We start from the raw sequence: 26,366 nt of genomic DNA, 5'->3' as shown, positions 1-26,366 counted from the left end.
GAAGTCAAATCTGAAAGTGGTTTAAGAAGACTGACAGCAATATGGTGTATAGAGATTTTGTTAAAAAGTGTTGCTTTACATAATAAGAAATGTATAGGAATGTTAAAGATGTAAATGCATTGTTTCAACTCAGCAATACAGAGAGTAAAAGGAATATGTCCTTAAATTAAATTATATTTCAAAGCAATACAACGATGTGGGGAATCATCACTTTTTATTTGACAAATGAGAATTAATACAAAATACAAAATGCAACACAACCTCCATTGTCTTATGTCAGGTGGCGTCACTCCTATGCGACTCTTGTCAGGCAGAATCGTCGTGCTATCTGATGTAAGACAATGTGCACCCTCTTTATTCAAGTTCAATAGTGGAACACTCATCTGGCTCCTATAACAACTACTGAAGAAATAACATTTTATAAAAAACATATAGACATAGAAGTAGAAAGTATGGAAAATGTAAATGAAAATAAGCATTCATTGAATTAAAAACAAATTATACATGTTCCAACATAACAGTTAAAGTTGTTATAGTAGGTCGGCCAACCAAGTATAAACCCACCTTTAGTCCCAGAAAATATTCACATAAAACAGATATGCACCTGCATGTAAAAAGCATGACATTATCTAAAATACAACATATTAAAAAAATACAACAAATTCTACTTTTAAACAAAACAGGCACTACACTCTTTTTCAATCAACAAACTGAAATCAAAGAGGGGTAAGTGTAATATTTCAAGAATATTAACAACAATCAACAATAACAAAGCATACAAGATACCAAAAGCTGAAAACGTCAACTTGCTAAATCATAGCATTTAGTATTTGTAAAATTTCATTCAATGATATTTGACTCAGTAAACGCTATCATAAATCAATGGCAAGGCATTGTCAAAAACTTTAAAATCATAAAAATGGTCATTCAGCTCACAGTTCATACTGTAATGATCACACGGATGATTTGGCCTGTTCGATGATATCATCAGATCGTAACTCATCTTGAGGAGATTTGGTTGTTGAACACATGCCTATAGGAATATAACAGATGGAGAGTAGCATTAGAGTTAAACTGATTCAACTGCTCGTTCAACTGCACAGCACTAAAATGTAATCCTTCAGAAGTAATGAAAATGTTAGTTTGCCTTTTCTGGGGGAAGAACATTTCCATAGAAGACATTTAACAGAAATAGCTGCCACTGGGCACTTTGTCTATTTACATTTGAAATGAACAATTTGATTCAACATTACTTGATAACAGTAATACAAGAGCATGACATAAAGAAGGAGAATATCAAGCTGGATAAGCTTCTTGTAGATACGCACTGAAATAAAGTGGTCACCTTGAGCCCTGCAGCATTTCACCATCAGCATGATAGACACCAGTAGAAAGGGAGACACCACCAGTAGACCACACAGCAGCCTGGACAGCAGAGAGATGGAGACAACCGAACCTGGAGGGACTATCAAAACACATGTTTTACCATCAACACACACACACACACACACACACACACACACACACACACACACACACACACACACACACACACACACACACACACACACACACACACACACACACACACACACACACACACACACACACTGCTCTTCTCACCTCTCACAGTCACCCAGCTCTCTGGTGATTCTCCTTCATTAGATTTACACTTATAGAAGCCTTCATCTGACTTGGATACTGCAGGGATGGTCATCTCTCCTGTGGTCTCATTCCTGATGAGTACTCCATCTTTGTAGAAATCAACCTTGGGGTTTGGGTTTGTTTCCTGATATCTATTTGTACAGAGCAGAGTCACAGAGTCTCCCTCAGTCATGGGATAGGCAGGGCTCTCCAGGATCACAGCACCAGCTGTGTAACATAATATATAAATAAAACTGTAAATCTAGAGTAATCACTCACAATATATTAATGTCTTATGAGCTTGCATTTTATATGAGATACATTCATTCAGTTTCAGAATTGAACATCATTATCATACATTGAAATGTAAAAAAGGTTAGTGAATATTGTATAATAGACGTATGTCACGCCCTGACTCAGGGGACTCTTATATGTTGAGTCAGGGTGTGTATATTCTTTGTAGTGTTTTCTATGTATTGATCTATTATGTGTAGATCTATGTTGGCCGGTGTGGTTCCCAATCAGAGGCAGCTGTAGCTCGTTGTCTCTGATTGGGGATCATACTTAGGCAGCCTATTGGCACTAGTGGGTTGTGGGATCTTGATCCTTGTAAGGTATGTTTTGTGTGCTACCTTGGACTTCACGTTTCGTTTCGTTTATTGTTTTGTCGAGTGTTTATTGGTTTAATAAACATGTACGTATATCACGCTGCGCCTTGGTCTGTCCCGTCATTAAACGAACGTGACAACGTACCATCCACTGTGATGTTGACAGCATTACTGTACTCTCCTGATGCAGACTCACACCAGTACACTCCACTGTCCTTTTCAAGTGTGGACCTGATGGTACATGTGGACCCTGCCATTGATCCCCAGTTAGAGCCACACCCTGACTCCACTCCTCTCTCTCTGTATCTCTTCAGTCTCCATCCAGTAGAGTTCCCCTTCTCCTCACAGCTTAGTGAGAGAGACTTTGATGTAAAGTGTTGAGTTCTGTTGGGTCTTATTCTGAGAGACACTGAAGGATGCAGGTCTGAAACAAAGAGAAAAAGTCAAACTTATAGTTATATATACACATGAGGATGACTTAAATGTGAATAAATGCAGTTTCAATGCAGTTAGTTACCTCCTGACCAGAGAAACTGAGGTTCACTGTAGAGTGTGTCATAGACTGGGTCTCCTCTCCCAGCTCTACACACATATCCTCCTGTGTGATTAGGACCAGCAGGGATCAGAGTGTCGGAGTCTTCAGTAGTCCCATTGCCAGATAGAGGCTCTACAGAGTAGGACTTGTCCAATAGGGAGGGTAACCCAGCTCTGTAGGGAACAGTTCGGCACCAGAAGAACCTCCAGCCTGTAGATGACTCTTTAACCCCACAGCTCAGAGTAACTGAGTCTCCAGGGTTCAGCCACTGAGGAGAGACACTCAGGACAGCTTGGGGTTTATCTGTTATAAAGGATATGACACAATTAAAATGTTTGTTCTTTAATTAAATCATTTTAGTATAAAATGTTTACCCATTTTCTTATCATGGTATTGTTCCTTACACCAAAATCAAACTAAGTTTAGTTCCATCATTGATCTCACTGTCTGCTATTTGACCTCATCCCTTTTGTATTTTTCTCACTATTCTGTCTCTTTCTCTTGCAATCCCATAAAAAAAGACTTACCTAACACGGTCAATTGTATAGCATTAGATGACTCTGAGTGTTTTAAACCATTGTTTTTCTGAAGACCTTCACAGGTACAGTGGGGAATTTTTTTATTTAGTCAGCCACCAATTGTGAAAGTTCTCCCACATAAAAAGATGAGAGAGGGCTTTAATTTTCATCATAGGTACACATCAATATGACAGACAAAATTAGATTTTTTTTTCTCCAGAAAATCATATTGTAGGATTTTTTATGAATTTATTTTCAAATTATGGTGGAAAATAAGTATTTGGTCAACAACAAATGTTTCTCAATACTTTGTTATATACCCTTTGTTGGCAATGACACAGTCAAACGTTTTCTTTAAGTCTTCACAAGGTTTTCACACACTGTTGCTGGTATTTTGGCCCATTCCTCCATGCAGATCTCCTCTAGAGCAGTGATGTTTTGGGGCTGTCGCTGGGCAACACAGACTTTCAACTCCCTCCAAAGATTTTCTATGGGGTTGAGATCTGGAGACTGGCTAGGCCACTCCAGGACCTTGAAATGCTTCTTACGAAGCCACTCCTTCGTTGCCCGGGCGGTGTGTTTGGGATCATTGTCATGCTGAAAGACCCAGCCACGTTTCATCTTCAATGCCCTTGCTGATGGAAGGAGGTTTTCACTCAAAATCTCACGATACATGGCCCCATTCATTCTTTCCTTTACACGGATCAGTCGTCCTGGTCCCTTTGCAGAAAAACAGCCCCAAAGCATAATGTTTCCACCCCCATGCTTCACAGTAGGTATGGTGTTCTTGGATGCAACTCAGCATTCTTTGTCCTCCAAACACGACGAGTTGAGTTTTTTACCAAAAAGTTATATTTTGGTTTCATCTGACCATATGACATTCTCCCAATCCTCTTCTGGATCATCCAAATGCACTCTAGCAAACTTCAGACGGGCCTGGACATGTACTGGCTTAAGCAGGGGACACGTCTGGCACTGCAGGATTTGAGTCCCTGGCGGCGTAGTGTGTTACTGATGGTAGGTTTGTTACTTTGGTCCCAGCTCTCTGCAGGTCATTCACTAGGTCCCCCCGTGTGGTTCTGGGATTTTGCTCACCGTTCTTGTGATCATTTTGACCCCACGGGGTGAGATCTTGCGTGGAGCCCCAGATCGAGGGAGATTATCAGTGGTCTTGTATGTCTTCCATTTCCTAATAATTGCTCCCACAGTTGATTTCTTCAAACCAAGCTTTGTCAGCTCTTTGGTCTTGGCCATAGTGGAGTTTGGAGTGTGACTGTTTGAGGTTGTGGACAGGTGTCTTTTTTACTGATAACAAGTTCAAACAGGTGCCATTAATACAGGTAACGAGTGGAGGACAGAGGAGCCTCTTAAAGAAGAAGTTACAGGTCTGTGAGAGCCAGAAATCTTGCTTGTTTGTAGGTGACCAAATACTTATTTTCCACCATAATTTGCAAATAAATTAAATAAAAATCGTACAATGTGATTTTCTGGAAAAAAAATTCTCCATTTTTCTGTCATAGTTGACGTGTACCTATGATGAAAATAACAGGCCTCTCTCATATTTTTAAGTGGAAGAACTTGCACAATTGGTGGCTGACTAAATACTTTTTTCCCCCACTGTATATAGAACTTTGCAGGACAGATTCTGTACTCAGGCTCTGTATTCGCGTAGACCAACTTCCTAACACTGTTTTAAAAACTCATTCTCTTCTACTCCCTGTAAGTCACATCTGAGAGTGACAGTCTCTCCGCAGAATACGTGGGGCCAGTTGGGTTGGAGGTTCAGAACAGCCACAGGTCTCTCTGCACAGACACACCACAGTAAATAAATATAATCATACACCTTAGAATGTAAAATAATGTTGATCAGCATTTATCACAACATGACCATATCATAAGTTGTCATTTCTGAACATACAGTATGCAGTCTGAACTGTCTGACTTACCAAGATATAGTCATCAGAATACTGACATATACAGTCATGTCTTCACACACACAGTCTTGCGCAGCTAACTTTGTGGCGACATTCAATATAGTCCCATTCAAAATCCTTTTTTCCCTAACCCCTAACCCCTAACCTAAACCTAACCCTAACCCGTACCATTACCCTAACCCAAAAAACCTAACCTTAACCTTAAACCTAATTCTAACCCTAACACTAATTCTAACCTTAACTCTAAACCCCCTAGAAATAGCATTTGACCATGTGTGGACCACCAAAATGGACTTCTGGTCCCCACAAGTATAGTTAAACACGTCCACACAAATTTCCTTAGAACCACCCCTCAGCCGTATACTACAACAAGTGGCATTGTGAGCTTTTTGTGGTAGTTTGAATTACGGACTGCAGCTTTAAATGGCCACTGACTTCCCATGTTCTGCACACACAGAGAGTACAGAGACCAAAAACACGACAACACCACTCATTAATCTCTTTACACAGTTTACTATAACTGTAGCAAAGGAACCCTCAAACATTTACAATAACCACAACTTGATACTACAACACATCCAACAAATATTGCATTTTGTATTCATTGTCATTGACAGCACATTTTGCAAGCACTGAGTTAGCGTCAATCTTTAGTTACTGAGTGATGACCTGGTTAAATACACACCACCACACTAACCATGTCTGCATGGCATCGGCTAAACAAGCTCAGGTTCTCACAGAGATACAACATCAATGTAGGGTGGTCACATTCTTACTTCATATCTAAACCATACCTGCGGCAACTTCCTTTTACACTGTTTTCTCAACAAGGGACAAAAAACAATGTCTTATTCCTTTTTCTCTTAAAGGCTTAGTAAATCAGGTAATTAGTGTTCATAAACAAACACACTAACTCAGTTTATTTATTCTAAAATTGATTAAATAAATTAAAATCCTCATAATGACAAAGTGGAAACAGGTTTAGAATTTTTTGCAAATGTATATAAAAAAATATAAAAAAACTTTATTTACATAAGTATTCAGACCCTTTGCTATGAGACTCGAAATTGAGCTCAGGTGCATCCTGTTTCCATTGATCATCCTTGAGATGTTTCTACTTGATTGGAGTCCACCTGTTGTAAATTCAATTGATTGGACATGATTTGGAAAGGCACACACCTGTCTATATAAGGTCCCAGAGTTGACAATGCATGTCAGAGCAAAACAAGCCATGAGGTCGAAGGAATTGTCCGTAGAGCTCCAGGACCGGATTGCGTTGAGGCACAGATCTGTGGAAGGGTACCAAAAATGTTCTGCAGCATTGAAGGTCCCCAAAAACACTGTGGCCTCCATCATTCTTAAATTGAATAAGTTTGGAGCCACCAAGACTCTTCCTAGTTCTGGCCGCCCGGCCAAACTGAGCAATCGGGGGACAAAGGCCTTGGTCAGGGAGGTGACCAAGAACCCAATGGTCACTCTGAGAGCACTCCAGAGTTCCTCTGTGGAGATGGGAGAACCTTCCAGAAGGACAACCATTTCTGCAGTACTCCACCAATCAGGCCTTTATGGTACTGGCCTGGTTTTTCAGCGGCAGGGACTGGGAGACTAGTCAGGATCGAGTGAAAGATGATCGGAGCAAAGTACAGAGAGATCCTTGATGAAAACCTGTTCCAGATCGAAGGTTCACCTTCCAAAAGGACAATGACCCTAAGCACACAACCAAGACTACGCAGGAGTGGCTTCAGGACAAGTCTCTGAATGTCCTTGAGTGGCCCAGCCAGAGCCCGGACTTGAACCCGATCTAACATATCTGGAGAGACCTGAAAATAGATGTGCAGCGACGCTCCCCATCCAACCTGACAGAGCTTGAGAGGATCCGCAGAGAAAAATGGGAGAAACTCCCCAATACAGGTGTGCCAAGCTTTTAGCGTCTTACCCAAGAAGACTCGAGGCTGTAATTGCTGCCAAAGGTGCTTCAACAAAGTACTGAGTAAAGGGTCTGAATACTTATGTTAATGTGATATTTCCATTTTTTATTTTTAATAAATGTGTAAAAATGTCTAAACCTGTTTTTGCTTCGTCATTAAGGGGTATTGATGAGGAAAAAACAACAATATAATCAATTTTAGAATAAGGCTGTAACGTAACAAAATGTGAAAAAGTAAAGGGGTTTGAATACTTTCTGAATGCGCTGTACATAGTAGCAAACAGAGCAAGGTGTGCTCCATTCTGTCCCCACAGACAAGTTACTTTCTATACAAATACAGTCCTTCTGACAAACCACTCTACTTCCTATATGATGACAGTCTGCTTAGATCACACCTCTTCACCGTCACACAGAAAAACAGAAAGAAAAAGATTCAAGAGAAATGTCAAAAGATTGTGAGAAAAAATAGTAGCAGTTGATAGCGTGTTTATATTCTGACCAACTTCTCCTTCTAGTTGGCTACATGGTCTCACACTCGCTCCTTAGAGACCTGAATTGATGAGATCAGAGCTTGTGGTTTTATATCAGAATGTGCAGATGTTTGTTTTATGCTGCACCATGCACAGATAGATAGATAGATAGATAGATAGATAGATAGATAGATAGATAGATAGATAGATAGATAGATAGATAGATAGATAGATAGATAGATAGATAGATAGATAGTGTAGGCCTCCCCTAAAACCTTTGCTCAGCTGTCAGGTGGCAAGCCTAGCCAGCTAACCTCAGTTGTTCCACAATGGAAATGGACATCTTCTGCCACCCCCTCAATTATGAGGAATATGTTTAGTTAGATACTGTCTACATAGATATGTTTGTTATTGTGTTGTTTATGGTTGTATTTCAATTTGTCTGTTTATGTGATGTGCCTCAGGGTTATTGTTCATGTACTGTATCGTGTTTTTTTGTGTGTGTGTGTGTTGTGTGTGTGTGTTGTGTGGTTTGTGTGTGTGTACATCAGTGGCAGAGCTAAGCGGAATTTATTACCACTGACCAGAGATGGGAGGAGTTTCAAAGCTATAACTGGGGAACTGGATTTCCAGGTTAAAGTGTAGAGTTTCATTTTGCTTCAAATCATTACATGTTGAATACATGAATATATATATTTAAACGATTTACCTTTAAAAATATCTAAGTGGTTTGTTGTAGAGTGTAGATTGAGACACTCTGCGTGAAGAAACAAGGTAAACATCTGGGGTTTCTTATCGCCCCCTTCAGGACAGCCTGTAACTACTCCACATACTTGTGGATCACAATATTGAAGCTAATGTGGTCATCGGTCACATAGCAACAACATAACCCCTCAGTCTACTGGGTCTGCCGTCTTATTCCTTCCTCTCTCTATGTATTAGTACAGACATGGACCACTTCTGTATGGGTTCATATCAGTAGAAGTCCAATCTGTATGTGGTTTACAGAAGACTGACAGCACTATGGTGCATAGAGATTTTGTTAATGGGGCTTTGACCGAATTAGAAAGGTACAGATGCTTAAAGAGAAACAGAAAAAAATAGAATCTGATGTCATGTTCATCTTTACACAACTTCCTCTTACTGTAAAATAAATGGACACATCAACACTGTGGTGTTTCTGTGGGTGGAAGAGAGAACTATTGTATATATCTGAGGAAGGAATTTTGTGGATAATAACATATTTGTGCAAAAAGTGAAGTCAATATTGCATATACCATACCTGGTCATGTTGACATTTTCAGTCCAATCTTTAATGTCACTAGGAGAGGTGTCAAAGGTTTGACTTCATGGCATATTTATCATTTGGTTTATGTTGTAGCTATTTGGAGGTCAACTGCATGTAGATGTTCTTGAGTTACAGCACAAACAAGGTAGGTCTGTCAACTGTTCAAAGTAATAACCCAAGAAAGTAGTGATCACAGTGATAGATTGAATGTAAAAGAGAAATGAATAAGTGAACTACAGAATATGTATGCTGAAAGAACATTGTCAATTCTTCTCTCTTAAAAGGACGTAAATCCCTGCACACCTTTTCATGTGTACTTATCATACCAGCAACTAGGTTTTCACCGGTTTTTGCATATGACTACAACCATTCTCTATTTGTCTCTCTCTGATCACAGAGGGAAAAGACAGCTTCACACAGAGCCTTCCTTCACAAACACACACTGCTAAAGACGAAGACAGCAAACCATGACCACTCAACTATGACAAACAAGTGCCCTAATGTAAAGTTCCTCAGCTTTTTAATTTCATTCACTGCGCTCTAGATAAAATCAAACTTAACCAACTGATTAATTAGCGTTATTATGCAAGTTGAGTGGACTTAAAAAGGACAAGAATTTGAGCCAATGTGTTAGTGTCATCAATCAACAAACTCTAATTGAAGTCGGTTGTATTTGAATAAGCTTGTTGAGTAAAATTACAAATTCCTGTTTGCTGAAAACAACTCAAAACCACGCCAATCATTATCATGATCATTATTCCAGCATGCTCTATTGCAGGTTGATTTTCAGAATGGTTTGTCTCAATACCTGTGTATTTGCATGTACTTTAGAAAATTGTATGTTATCTATGTTTGTGTAGCATAAGATTAATCAACCAATCAAACTAATCCAATCTGTTAGTAGTTCGATTTATTTCACACATTACAGATATGGCTGTTCCAGTTTATATAATTTAGGCAGGCTCAGTAATCAATCTTCCCTACCCCAACAGTCATTCTGAATGCAGGTTGCGTGTTATTAAAAGTTCAAATAGTTGGATATCCTAACTCTGGCTGGATTCCAATAGGAATTACACATCGCTTTCCAAGCCAGCATAATGTGACTTGCAGGCTTGATGTGGTCTGTAAACCAGGAGTTTCAGACCAGTGTGTTAGGGTGTAACTAGGCCCTCAAAGGTTTTATGATATATGTAATGTGTTGTCATAATGAGTTTAATTTTAAAGATAACATTCACTTAGACACTCACTTGGTGAAGGCTACAGTACTGAAAACTATTCAATACAACAACCATGTCTCTGTGGCTAACAAATACAGTCATGGGAGGTAACTACAATGCACTCTAAATACAAGGCACTCAAGCTATGCAAAAAGGTAGAATATTTTTTTTATTCTGTGAACAGCATTTTTTTTTTTTTGAATTAACTGAATTCCATCTGGATATTGGGACAGACATGCATGCCATTTTGGACATGCGGACAAATCAAATAAGACCAACAACAATCCACACGCAACCAAGGCTCTCCAGCATATACTCTGTGATTACAACCTAATTGATGCCTGGCAAGCACTTAATCCTAATGCAAAAGAGTATACTTTCTACTCACAGGCATAAATCATTCTCACAAATCAATTTTTAACTCTTCTCTTTAATCAAGAAAATAGAAATTCGACATATGAGCTTGTTTGATCACTACTCCTACAACTGCATGTTACACATTTCAGAATCTCCTAATTGTAACTAGGCCCTCAAAGAAATACATAAGGCCTTATGATACACTGTATACAGTGGGGAGAACAAGTATTTGATACATTGCCGATTTTGCAGGTTTTCCTACTTACAAAGCATGTAGAGGTCATACATTTTTATCATAGGTACACTTCAACTGTGAGAGACGGAATCTAAAACAAAAATCCAGAAAATCACATTGTATGATTTTTAAGTAATTCATTTGCATTTTATTGCATGACATAAGTATTTGATCACCTACCAACCAGTAAGAATTCCGGCTCTCACAGACCTGTTAGTTTTTCTTTAAGAAGCCCTCCTGTTCTCCACTCATTACCTGTATTAACTGCACCTGTTTGAACTTGTTACCTGTATAAAAGACACCTGTCCACACACTCAATCAAACAGACTCCAACCTCTCCACAATGGCCAAGACCAGAGAGCTGTGTAAGGACATCAGGGATACAACTGTAGACCTGCACAAGGCTGGGATGGGCTACAGGACAATAGGCAAGCAGCTTGGTGAGAAGGCAACAACTGTTGGCGCAATTATTAGAAAATGGAAGAAGTTCAAGATGACGGTCAATCACCCTCGGTCTGGGGCTCCATGCAAGATCTCACCTCGTGGGGCATCAATGATCATGAGTGTCACGATCGTCTGAAGAAGCGGACCAATACGCAGCGCGTGGAGTGAACATGATAACTTTATTTAATAAAGCAACCACGAAAAAACAACAAATGACGATAGTGAAGTCCTCTGTAACACTGACAGAAACATGGAACAAAAACCCACAAACCCAACAAGAAAACATACAGATTAAATATGGCTCCCAATCAGAGATAACGAGCCGACAGCTGACACTCGTTACCTCCGATTGGGAGTCAATGACCAAACCTAGAAATACAACCAACAGAAAGGCAAACCTAGAAATACAACACCAAACCCCAACAAATCAAAATACACCCTGGCTCAAATATAAAGTCCATGGAGCCAGAAGCACAGTACCCCCCCCTAAAGGTGCGAACTCCGGGCGCACCAGCATACAGTCTAGGGGAGGGTCTGGGTGGGCGTCTGTCCATGGTGGCGGCTCTGGCACTGGTCGTGGTCCCCACCCCACCATAGTCACTACCTGCTTACGTAGCCTCCTCCAAATGACCACCCTCCAATATAACCCCACTGGATTAAGGGGGCAGCACCGGACTAAGAGGCAGCACCGGACTAAGGGGCAACACCGGACTAAGGGACAGCACCAGGAGAAGGGGCAGCACCAGGATAAGGGGCAGCACCAGACTAAGGGGCAGCACCGGACTAAGGGGCAGCACCGGGATAAGGGGCAGCACCGGGATAAGGGGCAGCACCGGGATAAGGGGCAGCACCGGACTAAGGGGCAGCACCGGGCTAAGGGACAGTACCTGACTAAGGGGCAGCACCGGACTGAGGGGCAGCTCCGGACTGAATGGCGGATCCGGGCTGGACGGCTCTGACGGATCCTGGCTGGACGGCTCTGGCGGATCCTTGCTGGACGGCTCTGGCGGATCCTGGCTGGACGGCTCTGGCGGATCCTGGCTGGACGGCTCATGGCTGGCTGACGGATCTGGCTGCTCATGGCTGGCTAACGGATCTGGCTGCTCATGGCTGGCTGACGGATCTGGCTGATCCTGTCTGGCGGAAGGCTCTGGCTGATCCCGTCTGGCGGAAGGCTCTGGCTGATCCTGTCTGGCGGAAGGCTCTGGCTGATCCTGTCTGGCGGAAGGCTCTGGCTGATCCTGTCTGGCGGAAGGCTCTGGCTGATCCTGTCTGGCGGAAGGCTCTAGCGGCTCCTGTCTGGCGGAAGGCTCTAGCGGCTCCGGTCTGGCGGACGGCTCTGAAGGCTCATGGCAGACGGGCGGCTTTGCAGGTTCAGTACAGACGAGGCGGCTTTAGCGCCGTTGGGCAGACGGGCAGTTCAAGCGCCGTTGGGCAGACGGGCAGTTCAGGCGCCGTTGGGCAGACGGGCAGTCCAGGCGCCGTTGGGCAGACGGGCAGTTCAGGCGCCGTTGGGCAGACGGGCAGTTCAGGCGCCGTTGGGCAGACGGGCAGTTCAGGGCGCCGTTGGGCAGACGGGCAGTTCAGGCGCCGTTGGGCAGACGGCAGACTCTGGCCGTCTGAGGCGCACCTTAGGCCTGGCGCGTAGTGCCGGAACTGGAGGTACCGGGCTGAGGACACGCATCTCAGGGCTAGTGCGGGGAGAAGGAACAGGCCGGACCGGGCTGGCGACGCGCACCGTAGACTTGGTGCGGGTGGCAGGAACAGGCCGGACCGGGCTGGCGACGCGCACCGTCAGTTTGGTGCGAGTGGCAGGAACAGGCCGGGTCGGGCTGTCGACGCACACCGTATCCTTGGTGCGTGGAGCAGGAACAGGCCGGGCAGGGCTGTCGACGCACACCGTATCCATGGTGCGTGGAGCAGGAACAGGCCGGGCAGTGCTGTCGACGCACACCGTATCCTTGGTGCGTGGAGCAGGAACAGGCCGGGCTGGGCTGGCGACGCACACCGTAGGTTCTGTGCGTGGAGCAGGAACAGGCCGGGCTGGGCTGGCGACGCACACCGTGGGCTTGATGCGTGGAGCAGGAACAGGCCGGGCTGGGCTGGCGACGCACACCGTAGGTTCTGTGCGTGGAGCAGGAACAGGCCGGGCTGGGCTGGCGACGCACACCGTGGGCTTGGTGCGTGGAGCAGGAACAGGCCGGGCAGGGCTGTCGACGCACACCGTATCCTTGGTGCGTGGAGCAGGAACAGGCCGGGCAGGGCTGTCGACGCACACCGTATCCTTGGTGCGTGGAGCAGGAACAGGCCGGGCAGGGCTGTCGACGCACACGGTATCCTTGGTGCGTGGAGCAGGAACAGGCCGGGCAGGGCTGTCGACGCACACCGTATCCTTGGTGCGTGGAGCAGGAACAGGCCGGGCAGGGCTGTCGACGCACACCGTATCCTTGGTGCGTGGAGCAGGAACAGGCCGGGCAGGGCTGTCGACGCACACCGTATCCTTGGTGCGTGGAGCAGGAACAGGCCGGGCAGGGCTGTCGACGCACACCGTATCCTTGGTGCGTGGAGCAGGAACAGGCCGGGCAGGGCTGTCGACGCACACCGTATCCTTGGTGCGTGGAGCAGGAACAGGCCGGGCTGGGCTGGCGACGCACACCGTGGGCCTGATGCGTGGAGTAGGAACAGGTCGGTCCGTACCGGGAACACACACCACTGGCCTTAACTGGGGATCAGGAACGGGCCGGACCGGACTGGTAACACACATCAGTCTCTCACGCCGTGCCACAACAACTTCCCTCCCTCTACTCGCCAATGGCTCCCGTAATCCGATCGCCTTCTCTCCACATCTCCCTGTGGCAGCCTCCTGCTGCCCAGCCGCCTAAGCCATGTGCCCCCCCAAAAAACTTTTTGGGGTTGCCTCTCGTCCTTCCAACGATGATGGCCCTGCTGACACCGTTGCTCCTCTCTCGCCAGGGCCTTGATCTTCCCCCAAGGTCCCTTGCCCCCGAGCATGTCCTCCCAGGACCACGATTTGCCCACCTGGGCCATCGCCAGCCTCTCGATCTCCTTACCAGGCGCTTCCTCCCATGTCCAGCTGTCTTGCTCCTGGACACGCTGCTTGGTCCTTTTACGGTGGGTTTTTCTGTCACGATCGTCTGAAGAAGCGGACCAATACGCAGCGCGTGGAGTGAACATGATAACTCTATTTAATAAAGCAACCACGAAAAAACAACAAATGACGATAGTGAAGTCCTCTGTAACACTGACAGAAACATGGAACAAAAACCCACAAACCCAACAAGAAAACATACAGATTAAATATGGCTCCCAATCAGAGATAACGAGCCGACAGCTGACACTCGTTACCTCCGATTGGGAGTCAATGACCAAACCTAGAAATACAACCAACAGAAAGGCAAACCTAGAAATACAACACCAAACCCCAACAAATCAAAATACACCCTGGCTCAAATATAAAGTCCATGGAGCCAGAGTGTCACAATGAGGAAGGTGAAGGATCAGCCCAGAACTACACAACAGGACCTGGTCAATGACCTGAAGAGAGCTAGGACCACAGTCTAAAAGAAAACCATTAGTAACACACTACGCCGTCATGGATTAAAATCCCGCAGCGCACGCAAGGTCCCCCTGCTCAAGCCAGCGCATGTCCAGGCCCATCTGAAGTTTGCCAATGACCATCTGGATGATCCAGAGGAGGAATGGGATAAGTTCATGTGGTCTGATGAGACAAAAATATAGCTTTTTGGTCTAAACTCCACTCGCCGTGTTTGGAGGAAGAAGAAGGATGAGTACAAACTCAAGAACACCATCCCAACCATAAAGCATGGAGGTGGAAACATCATTCTTTGGGGATGCTTTTCTGCAAAGGGGACAGGACGACTGCACCGTATTGAGGGGAGGATGGATGGGGCCATGTATCGCGAGATCTTGGCCAACAACCTCCTTCCCTCAGTAAGAGCATTGAAGATGGGTCGTGGCTGGGTCTTCCAGCATGACAACGACCCGAAACACACAGCCAGGGCAACTAAGGAGTGGCACCGTAAGAAGCATCTCAAGGTCCTGGAGTGGCCTAGCCAGTCTCCAGACCTGAACCCAATAGAACATCTTTGGAGGGAGCTGAAAGTCCGTATTGCCCAGCGACAGCCCCGAAACCTGAAGGATCTGGAGAAGGTCTGTATGGAGAAGTGGGCCAAAATCCCTGCTGCAGTGTGTGCAAACCTGGTCAAGACCTACAGGAAACATATGATATATGTAATTGCAAACAAAGGTTTCTGTACCAAATATTATGTTCTGCTTTTCTGATGTATCAAATACTTATGTCATGCAATAAAATGCAAATTAATTACTTAAAAATCATACAATGTGATTTTCTGGATTTTTGTTTTAGATTCCATCTCTCACAGTTGAAGTGTACCTATGATAGAAACTACAGACCTCTACATGCTTTGTAAGTAGAAAAACCTGCAAAATTGGCAGTGTATCAAATACTTGTTCTCTCCACTGTATATGAGAATCAACAAAGGGAGAAGATTACAGTCATGAAAAAGTAAGCAAATAGTGTAGGTTGTGATGAAATTAACCAGTAACATCTTGGCCTAACTACAGAATATACACATGCAAGATGCAGAGGATGCAGAGTGTTCTATATCTATGAAAGGCCCAGCCTTTGACCACATCCTGTTCAGCTCACAGTACTTTCTGGTAGGGAGAGGTGGGGGGCTCTGGGCGTCCAAATGCGATCTTGTCATACAGAGTCTGCGGCTACATGTGACAGATAATCAAGAAAAAACTGTTTCAGCATCAAGAAAGGTATAGACAATTATCAAAGTAGACTACATAGTCTTCCATTCAATAACAGACATTCAAATTCAATATTCAAATACAAATCAATAATATCACCTGAAGAATATTTCTACATCCACCTGAAATTTAACTTTAAGTATATAAGGGCCCTAAGCAGTACATATCTGGGTTACTGCGGCCCCTGCAGTAGCACACTGCCACAGCTACAGTGAGGATCAGCACCACAGCGCCTCCTACTGATACTCTGATGTAGATGGTATACCATGCCAGCCCTGTCACATATTGTACAACACACATGATTAGACTATACAATATGATAAAGACTAAATGGCTCTATATCATACACTTCCAATGTAATCACAAGCATTATATATTATATTTGACAACATAAGCATATAAGCACACTGAAAAGTGTATGGAAGGGATTATTATGATATCTAGGTTGCAGGGGCGGTTTTGTCAATACCACCCTTTACTGTCGCTAAGGCAGTTTTCCAACTGACTAGGTTGGAGGCGTTGCACGTTACACTGATGTCTCTCTCTGCAGGAGAGAGAGAGAAGTGAATCTGCTGGGCGTCCCCGTACATCTCATTGTCTCTCTCCTAGGTGTATGTAAGGTTGGAGTAGCAGGACACGTTGCACACCAACCGCACCGTACAGGAGTGGTTGGCTAATAGCGTGATGTCTGTCTGGATCACCACTTTGGATATAGGCTCTGACCAACCAGGAGAGAGATAGAGACACATAATCAGTCTTCTAAATGATCCCTACCATAGCCATACCACCAGGAGAAAGACGACAGAGGATAAAACTTGATAATGTGATGGAAATGTATCAAAGCATGGTGAGTAAGGTCAGTATAAAACCAACAAATCTTCATTATAGTTTAAAGATCATCAGCCGTGGTCATGGATATAAATTAGAATGATATCAAAATAGGATGCAAAAAGGTGATAACAGCCTACCGTGGACCTTCAGAGTGATGGTCTTACTGCCAATCTGACCTTCGTCCCCTTCGCCTGTAACTAGAAAATCCCCTGAGTCTTGCAGTGGCAGTTCTCTGACCGTTAAACTAAAGTTTTTGTTGTTCATCTTTAGTCTCCCCTCAAACTGGGATCCAGGTGAATATACACCTTCTGAGTTGACTTCTACAATATATTTTCCTCTATACTTCCACTGCAATGATTTGAAATGTCCCCTCTCTAAGCCTGCCAGCAGCTCCACGGAGTCCCCCACTGTCTTGTTGATGAACAGAGGAACACCCACACCTGAAACACACAAATACACGTTATTCTGACATCAATCAATGGTTACACACTATATTACAATTATCTTTTCACTGTATATTTATTAATGTAAGTATTGTGTAGCAAGTATTGTAATTACTCATTGTTACGTTGTAATATTTGTTACAATGTGCCTACATGAATAATTAAACAATAATACACTGCAATGCAAAGTGTTACACAATCAATTAATAGATAATAATGGATTAGATTTATACAGTGCTTTTCCAGGTGTCATTTATACTGTAAATGGCACTTTACATATTTGCACTTTCTATCTGTACGTATCTGAGTGTTTGGGTCCTATTTTACTTCATTAAAGTCCACTCCTCCCCCACTATCACGGTTTCGGCCGAGGCAGCTCCTCCTCCTTGTTCGGGCAGGTTTCGCCGGTCGTCGTCTCCGGAGTACTAGCTGCCACCGCTCTATGTTTCCTGTTTGATTAGTTTTGTCTGTTAGCCACACCTGTCTTGTGTTATGTCTCATTAAGCACCCTATTTAGTTTCCTTGTTGTTAGTGTAGTGTTGTGTGTAATTGGTTTGTGTCAGGTGTTCGTGCGTTACCCGTGTTTCGGTACGCCTTTACCATTGAGCTACCTCCTCGGTTGAGGAGAGATTTGCGCCCTGTGTGTGCGCTCGTGTTTTGACGCCTGTGTGCGTCTTTTTGGCCTCTGGCTTTGTTGGATTTATTTTTGCACTCTACAGTAAAGTCTTGTTGGACTGTCCATCTGCTTCTCCGCTTGATTCCACACCACACCATTTCTAACATCGTGACAGAATTACACACCCGATATGGAATCAGCAGGAGCACACGTCGACAACGTGGAGGAACGGCTTCTGGGACAAGAGCATCGCATCAATCGGATCGGGCACGCTTTGGAGGGCGTCATGGACACACTTCGGCGATGGGAGACCAGCGGTGTTCCCATAGCCCCACCTGTCGCTCCATCACCACCAGAGAACCAGCCCAACCATCTACCGGAACCCAGTGGAATTCGGCTCTCGCTCCCGAGGGCGTACGACGGCTCCGCTGCCGGGTGTCAGGGGTTCCTTTTGCAAGTGGAGCTCTACCTGGCCACCATACACCCGGCGCCCTCGGGATACGAGAGCGTTTCCGCCCTCATCTCCTGTCTCACCGGCAAGGCGTTGGAGTGGGCCAACGCCGAATGGAGGGGAATAGACTCCGCCACAGTCACCTATGCGGAGTTCTCCCGCCGCTTCCGTGCGGTCTTTGACCATCCACCAGAGGGAAGAGCGGCGGGGGAACGTCTATTCCACCTTCGACAGGGGATGAGGAGCTCTCAAGAATTTGCACTGGAGTTCCGGACTCTAGCGGCTGATGCGGGGTGGAATGAGAAGGCCCTCATAGACCACTTTAGGTGTAGCCTTAGGGAGGACGTCCGCAGGGAGTTAGCTTGTAGGGACGCTACATTAACGTTCGACCAGCTTGTGGACATGGCTATTCGTCTGGACAACCTAATCAGGACCCGCGGACGTCCCAGATGGGGGTCTCCCATTCCACCCTCCAGCGCCTCCGAGCCGAGTCCGATGGAGCTTGGAGGGGCTGGCGCTAGAGGGAGAAGAGGTAGGAACCCGAGGGGGCAGTCTCCTGCACCAAGTGTGGCCGCGGAGGGCACACCGCGGCTAGGTGCTGGGGAGGGTCCCCTGAGGAGGGGGGATGGCAGGCCATACAGTGGGGGAGTCCTCCCAGGTGAGTAGGCGCCCTACTTACCCAGAGCTTTCTGTCGTCCACTTTACATTACCTGTTTGTTTTCCACAGGTTGCACCTCGTTCCCAGCATAAGGCGCTAGTCGATTCAGGCGCAGCTGGGAATTTTATAGATCGTAAATTCTGTGTTAAGTTAGGGATTCCCCTCCTTCCAGTCGATAAACCTTTCCCGTACATGCTTTAGATAGTCGTCCATTAGGATCTGGGTGGATTGGGGAGCTCACAGCGCCACTTAGGATGATGACGCAGGGGGGTCATGAGGAGACGATTCAACTCTATCTGATTGACTCTCCTGCGTATCCGGTGGTACTGGGGCTTCCCTGGTTGACTACCCATGATCCTACTATTTCGTGGCGAGAGAAGGCTCTAAAAGGGTGGTCTGCTCAGTGTGAGGGGTTATGTCTGGGTGTTTCCGTAGGGGCGACCTCGGTGGAAAGTCCGAACCAGATGCCAGCACTGCCCATTCCTCCTGAGTATGAGGATTTGGCACTCGTGTTTAGTAAGACCCGAGCGGCACGATTGCCACCTCATAGACAGGGGGATTGTGCGATAGACCTCCAGACAGGAGCCGCGCTCCCGCGGAGCCATGTGTATCCTTTGTCACAGGAGGAGAAAAGGGCAATGGAGACTTACATTGCCGAGTCTCTGAGACAAGGATACATACGGCCCTCTACTTCTCCCGCGTCCTCAAGCTTCTTTTTTTGTGAAGAAGAAGGATGGAGGTCTGCGTCCGTGTATTGACTACCGCGGTCTCAATCAGGTGACTGTTAAATATAGTTATCCACTTCCGCTGATTGGGACTATGACGGAGTCATTACACGGGGCACGGTTCTTCACAAAATTGGACCTCAGGAGCGCATATAATTTGGTGCGCATTAGGGAGGGCGAGGAGTGGAAGACAGCATTTAGTACTACCTCCGGCCATTACGAGTATCTCGTCATGCCATATGGGTTAATGAATGCTCCATCAGTCTTCCAATCGTTTGTAGATGAAATTTTCCGGGACATGCAGGCGCAGGGAGTGGTGGTGTACATCGATGATATTCTGGTGTACAGTCCTACTCGGGCCGAGCATGTAGCCCTGGTGCGCAGGGTATTGAGGAGACTGTTGGAGCATGACCTGTATGTCAAGGCTGAGAAATGTCTGTTCTTTCAGGAGTCAGTTTCCTTTTTGGGTTACCAGTTGTCTGCGTCAGGGGTGAGAATGGAGGTGGACCGAGTGTCCGCCGTGCGTAATTGGCAAACCCCAACAACGGTTAAAGAGGTGCAGCGGTTTTTGGGTTTTGCGAATTACTACCGGAGGTTTATCCGGGGTTTTGGACAGGTGGCAGCTCCCATCACGTCTCTTCTGAAGGGGGGTCCGGTGCGCTTGCAGTGGTCGGCTGAGGCGGACAGGGCTTTTGGGAGACTGAAGGACCTGTTTACCTCGCTCCGGTGTTGGCGCACCCGGATCCCACTTTACCTTTCCAAGTTGAGGTGGACGCGTCTGAGGCCGGTATCGGGGCCGTTCTATCTCAACGCTCGGGTACACCACCTAAGCTCCGCCCCTGTGCTTTTTATTCTAAGAAGCTCAGTCCGGCGGAGCGGAATTATGACGTAGGGGACAGGGAGCTGTTAGCCGTAGTACAGGCCCTAAAGGTGTGGAGGCATTGGCTTGAGGGGGCTCAGCACCCTTTCCTCATTCTGACCGATCACCGTAACCTGGAATACATTCGGGCAGCTAGGAGACTGAATCCTCGCCAGGCTCGATGGACTATGTTTCTCGCCCGGTTTGTGTTTAAGATCACTTACATCCCTGGGTCCCAGAACGGGAAGGCAGATGCTCTGTCCCGCCGGTATGACGCGGAGGAGAGGTGCGTGGAGTCCATTCCCATACTACCGGAGTCTTGTCTGGTGGCACCGGTGGTGTGGGAGGTCGATGCGGAGATCGAGCGGGCGTGCATGCACCGACCCTAGTCCTCCACAGTGTCCGGTGGGTCGGACGTACGTCCCGCCGAGGTCCGGGATCGGTTGATTTATTGGGCTCACACGTCTCCCTCCTCTGGACATCCGGGTATTGGTCGGACGGTGCACTGCCTTAGTACGAAGTACTGGTGGCCAACGTTAGCCAGGGATGTGAGGGTTTATGTCTCCTCCTGCTCAGTGTGTGCCCAGTGTAAGGCACCCAGACACTTGCCCAGGGGTAAATTACAGCCCCTGCCCGTTCCACAACGACCCTGGTCTCACCTATCGGTGGATTTTGTTACCGATCTTCCCTCCTCACAGGGGAATACCACCATCCTGGTCGTTGTGGATCGGTTCTCTAAGGCCTGTCGTCTCCTTCCCATGCCGGGTCTTCCTACTGCCCTACAGACCGCTGAGGCTCTATTTACTCACTTCTTCCGGCATTACGGGGTACCCGAGGATATAGTGTCCGATCGAGGCCCCCAGTTTACCTCCAGAGTCTGGAGAGCATTTATGGAACGTTTGGGGGTCTCGGTGAGCCTTACCTCGGGTTACCACCCGGAAAGCAATGGGCAGGTAGAAAGAGTCAACCAGGATGTGGGTAGGTTTCTGAGGTCATATTGCCAGGGCCGGCCGGAGGAGTGGGCGAGATATGTGCCCTGGGCCGAGATGGCACAGAACTCTCTCCGCCACTCCTCCACCAGACTAACCCCTTTTCAGTGTCTATTAGGGTACCAGCCGGTTCTGGCACCGTGGCATGAGAGCCAGATCGAGGCCCCCGCTGTGGATGAGTGGGTACGGCGCTCGGAGGAGACGTGGAACGCTGCTCACGTCCATCTGCAGCGTGCCATACGTCGACAAAAGACGAGCGCCGACATACACCGCAGTGAGGGGCCAGTGTACGCACCTGGAGATCGAGTCTGGCTCTCAACCAGAAACCTACCCCTCCGCCTGCCCTGCCAGAAGCTGGGTCGGCGGTTTGTGGGGCCTTTTAAAGTCCTGAGGAGATTGAATGAGGTGTGCTACAGGTTAGAACTACCTATTGATTACAAGAATATTAACCCCTCATTCCATGTGTCTCTCCTCAGGCCGGTGGTAGCTGGTCCACTCCAGGACTTCGAGATTGAGGAGACTCCTCCGCCCCCGTTGGAGATTGAGGGGGCTCCGGCGTACACTGTTCGGACCATCCTGGATTCGAGACGCCGGATGGGGGGTCTCCAATATCTCGTGGAGTGGGAGGGGTACGGTCCGGAGGAGCGGTGCTGGGTGCCGAGGAGGGACATTCTGGATCCGTCCCTGATGACCGAATTCCATCGTGGTCATCCTACGCGCCCTGCCCCGCGTCCTCCTGGGCGTCCCCGAGGCCGGAGGCGGCGCGCGGCTGGAGCCGCGCGTCAAGGGGGGGGGGTACTGTCACGGTTTCGGCCGAGGCAGCTCCTCCTCCTTGTTCGGGCAGGTTTCGCCGGTCGTCGTCTCCGGAGTACTAGCTGCCACCGCTCTATGTTTCCTGTTTGATTAGTTTTGTCTGTTAGCCACACCTGTCTTGTGTTATGTATCATTAAGCACCCTATTTAGTTTCCTTGTTGTTAGTGTAGTGTTGTGTGTAATTGGTTTGTGTCAGGTGTTCGTGCGTTACCCGTGTTTCGGTACGCCTTTACCATTGAGCTACCTCCTCGGTTGAGGAGAGATTTGCGCCCTGTGTGTGCGCTCGTGTTTTGACGCCTGTGTGCGTCTTTTTGGCCTCTGGCTTTGTTGGATTTATTTTTGCACTCTACAGTAAAGTCTTGTTGGACTGTCCATCTGCTTCTGCGCTTGATTCCACACCACACCATTTCTAACATCGTGACACCCACATTCAGCAGAACAGGATGAGATGACAGGAAAAGAGAAGTGGGGGTGATCTGATAACCCCTCCTCAGCTCACAAGTACAAATCACACTGTGGTTACTGTGTAATTATTCACCACCAATGCATCATATACTGCATGGGCGACATTATAAATACATTATAAATACATGTCAGTCTGAAATAAGGTATTATAAACCCTTACACAAAAACAGCTCTGTCATGAATTCTCATGGTTCAGTGGCGTATCAAAAAATCTGAAGGACAAACTTCAAACGACCCAAAACAAACTAATGAGAATTAAACTGAAGCTCAGTCATTGGGACGCACATAGGTCCTAATCATTTCAGGGAACTGAGCTGGCTTCCAGTTGATCTGGTGGTGGTGCAGATCAAACTGTTGATGTTTTTTAAAGTGAGACATGACCTTGCCCCCAGTTACCTGTCTGGTTATTTTAATTTCAGTAGACTCTCATAGCCATCACACCAGAGCTAATGTTGCCAATATCAGACTGCTGCACTGTAGGAGCATGGCTGGAAAAAGCTCTCTCCTTAAAACACTTCTGGAATGGAATAGTGTACCAAACCATATAAAATCCATCAATACGCAAGGGAGTTTTAAGAGAAACCTTTTTAGGTTGTAGAGTAGGAGAAGGAGTATTCCCTGTTTGGAGAAGCAGGATAAGGGACCACCAGACATCTCTTTAAGGCGTTGTATGACTGTTTCCTCTGGCTGTATGTCCTCATCTATCACTGTCACTGGTAGCAAGCAGTTGACTAACCAAAACACACAGAGAAGAAAGAGTAGAGAAAGAGCAGAGACTTCTTTTTGATGAGGGCTGCTGTTCTATAAAATAATCCCTGTATGTTAGTTGAAAAGGAAGTCACATTCTATAGTTGCTCTCTGAAAATAACCCTTCACTCAGCTTGAGAGTTAGACGATGAGGTGTGGGTGTGTTTGGGGTCTGTCACTGTGCTGATCAGTCTGGTGGTGGTGGTTTTGGAGCCTGTGTTTCCTAGCTGCTGCTGGTTGTGTGGTTAATGGTCATGGTGTTTCACAGATACCGGTAGCTTTTTCACTTTATGAGCAGACCACTCAATGTTGCAGAGAAAGATAGAGGGAGGGTTCGGGGGAGGAGCGAGAGAGAACGAAAGAGAGAGAGAGGGGGAGAGAGAGAGAGAGGGGGAGAGGGGGAGAGAGAGCGAGCGAGAGAGAGATGGGGTGTTAGAGAGAGAGAGTGAAAGAGAGAGAAAATATCATAACAGTGTGTGTGCATTTTCATCTAGGCTTCATATGTCTGGAGAAGTGTTTGTATGACTTCTTCTGCATGCTCATAGGACAGTGTGGCTGAAGGATATGAAACACCTGCCAACTGTTTCAGAAGATATTGGGTCCCAGGTTTCTGACAAAGGCCCCACTTCTACGTTTCAGGTAACATATTTTGGTGATGTCATTTCCAGTTTCTGTTTCTCAGGAGCAGTGACAATGACCTGGCTGCTGGCTGTCTGTCTGACCACATAGACATAAACACATAGACACAGAAACCCCCTAACTGGAACAGTGACCTTCCAGACCATGCAGGGATACTGAAAATAGTCATACACCACTAATGTCATTATTCGGCATGACCTATCTTTAGGATGAGGAGGCAATATGGGAGAACTGGTAATCATGCATCCGTAGGTTACTACCTGGAATTCAACACAGTAATATAAATATTCAATATTGTTTCCATGTAAATACCAGACCCTGGCCCATGAGTCTGACCTTTGCTTACTTGGAAGATCCCTTTGCCATCATAGACGTGCATGTCCACATTTCAATATTAAAAGGAAGTGATACACAGTACCAGTACTAACCAGCTCCTCAGAACTCCTGCAGACAGGATATCAAATCATATCAAATCAAATTGTATTTGTCACATTACATTTTACATTTTAGTCATTTAGAAGACGCTCTTATCCAGAGCGACTTACAGTTAGTGAGTGCATACATTTTCACATGCGCAAATACAACAGGTGTAGACCTTACTGTGAAATGCTTACTTACAAGCCATTAACCAATAATGCAGTTCAAAATATAGAGTTAAGAAAATATTTACTAAATAAACTAAAGTTAAAAAATAAAGTAACACAAGAAAATTATATAACAATAACGAGGCTATATACAGGGGGTACTGGTACCGAGACAATGTGCGGGGGTACAGGTTAGTCAAGATAATTTGTACATGTAGGTAGGGGTAAAGTGAACATGCATAAATAATAAACAGCGAGTAGCAGCAGTGTAAAAATAATAAGGGGGGGTCAGTGTAAACAGTCCAGGTGGCCATTTCATTAATTGTTCAGCGGTCTTATGGCTTGGGGGTAGAAGCTGTTAAGGAGCCTTTTGGACCTAGACGTGCCGTTCTGGTACCGCTTGCCATGCAGTAGCAGAGAGAACAGTCAATTACTCTGATGACTGGAGTATTTGAAAATTCTTTGGGCCTTCCTTTGACACCGCCTAGTATATAGGTCCTGGATGGCAGGAAGGTTGGCCCCAGTGATGTACTGGGTCGTACGCACTACCATCTGTAATGCCTTACGGTTAGATGCCAAGCAGTTGCCATACCAGGTGGTGATGCAACCGGTCAGGATGCTCTCGATGGTGCAGCTGTAGAACCTTTTGAGGATCTGGGGACCCCTGCCAAATCTTTTCAGTCTCCTGAGGGGGAAAAGGTGTTGTCGTGCCCTCTTCACGACTGTCTTGGTGTGTTTGGACCATGATAGTTTGTTGGTGATGTGGACACCAATGACCTTGAAACTCTCGACCCACTCCACTACAGCCCCGTCGATGCTAATGGGGGCCTGTTCGGCCCTCCTTTTCCTACAGTCCACGATGAGCTCCTTTGTCTTGCTCACATTGAGGGAGAGGTTGTTGTCCTGGCACCACACTGCCAGGTCTCTGACCTCCTGCCTATAGGCTGTCTCATCGTTGTCTGTGATCAGGCCTACCACTGTTGTGTCGTCAGCAAACTTAATGATGGTGTTGGAGTCGTGCTTGGCCACGCAGTCGTGGGTGAACAAGGAGTACAGGAGAGGACTAATGATTTAGGAAGGTTACCTTCGCTTTCTTGGGCACAGGAACTATGGTGGTCTGTTTGAATATGACATCATAAAACTGAGAAGGCACACTCTTCCCCAAAAAGTCATTCTGAAAATCTAAATGGGTCTTCCACTGATGGGGTAGGGCATTTTTACTTTAACTCACACATTTAAGAGCCTAAGATCTATATTAGGCTGAAAGGAAGTTTGACCAAAGCAGGTTATATGGAAAAGTTGATGATGATGACAATATCCATTTACTGTAAGAAAGCACTCATGCCATCTGCTGGATAAAAAATTGTTTATTAAAAAAGCACAATACAAAGATATTGTAAAAGTACAGCTCATTAGAAGTAAATGTGAATAATACCTATAATATTTTGGAAATTCATATACAAATATGTTATTGTATCATCTGAATGACAGATATACAGTGGGGAAAAAAAGTATTTAGTCAGCCACCAATTGTGCAAGTTCTCCCAC

The 26,366-nt window shown here is 46.1% G+C and overlaps 1 protein-coding gene and 1 pseudogene across 1 annotated transcript; both read right to left on the bottom strand.

The window, feature by feature from the left end:
• Positions 1-1,606: 1,606 nt before the first annotated feature.
• On the bottom strand, positions 1,607-10,542 carry LOC123491443 (low affinity immunoglobulin gamma Fc region receptor III-like; the record flags this gene model as incomplete). Its single annotated transcript, XM_045222225.1, has 5 exons — positions 10,530-10,542; positions 3,315-3,380; positions 2,770-3,090; positions 2,398-2,676; positions 1,607-1,872 (listed from the first exon to the last, which is right to left on the bottom strand). Coding segments are annotated over exons 1-5 (945 nt in total), but the record flags the coding sequence as incomplete, so codon positions are not given.
• Positions 10,543-15,774: 5,232 nt separating this feature from the next.
• On the bottom strand, positions 15,775-23,502 carry LOC121571485 (annotated as a pseudogene).
• Between the last annotated feature and the right edge of the window lie 2,864 nt (positions 23,503-26,366).

The sequence above is a fragment of the Coregonus clupeaformis genome, chromosome 8 (genome assembly GCF_020615455.1).
Source record: "Coregonus clupeaformis isolate EN_2021a chromosome 8, ASM2061545v1, whole genome shotgun sequence".
NCBI classification, from domain to species: domain Eukaryota; kingdom Metazoa; phylum Chordata; class Actinopteri; order Salmoniformes; family Salmonidae; genus Coregonus; species Coregonus clupeaformis.
The sequence above is the reverse complement of the archived record's forward strand: the minus strand, read 5'-3'. Positions and strand labels throughout refer to the sequence as shown.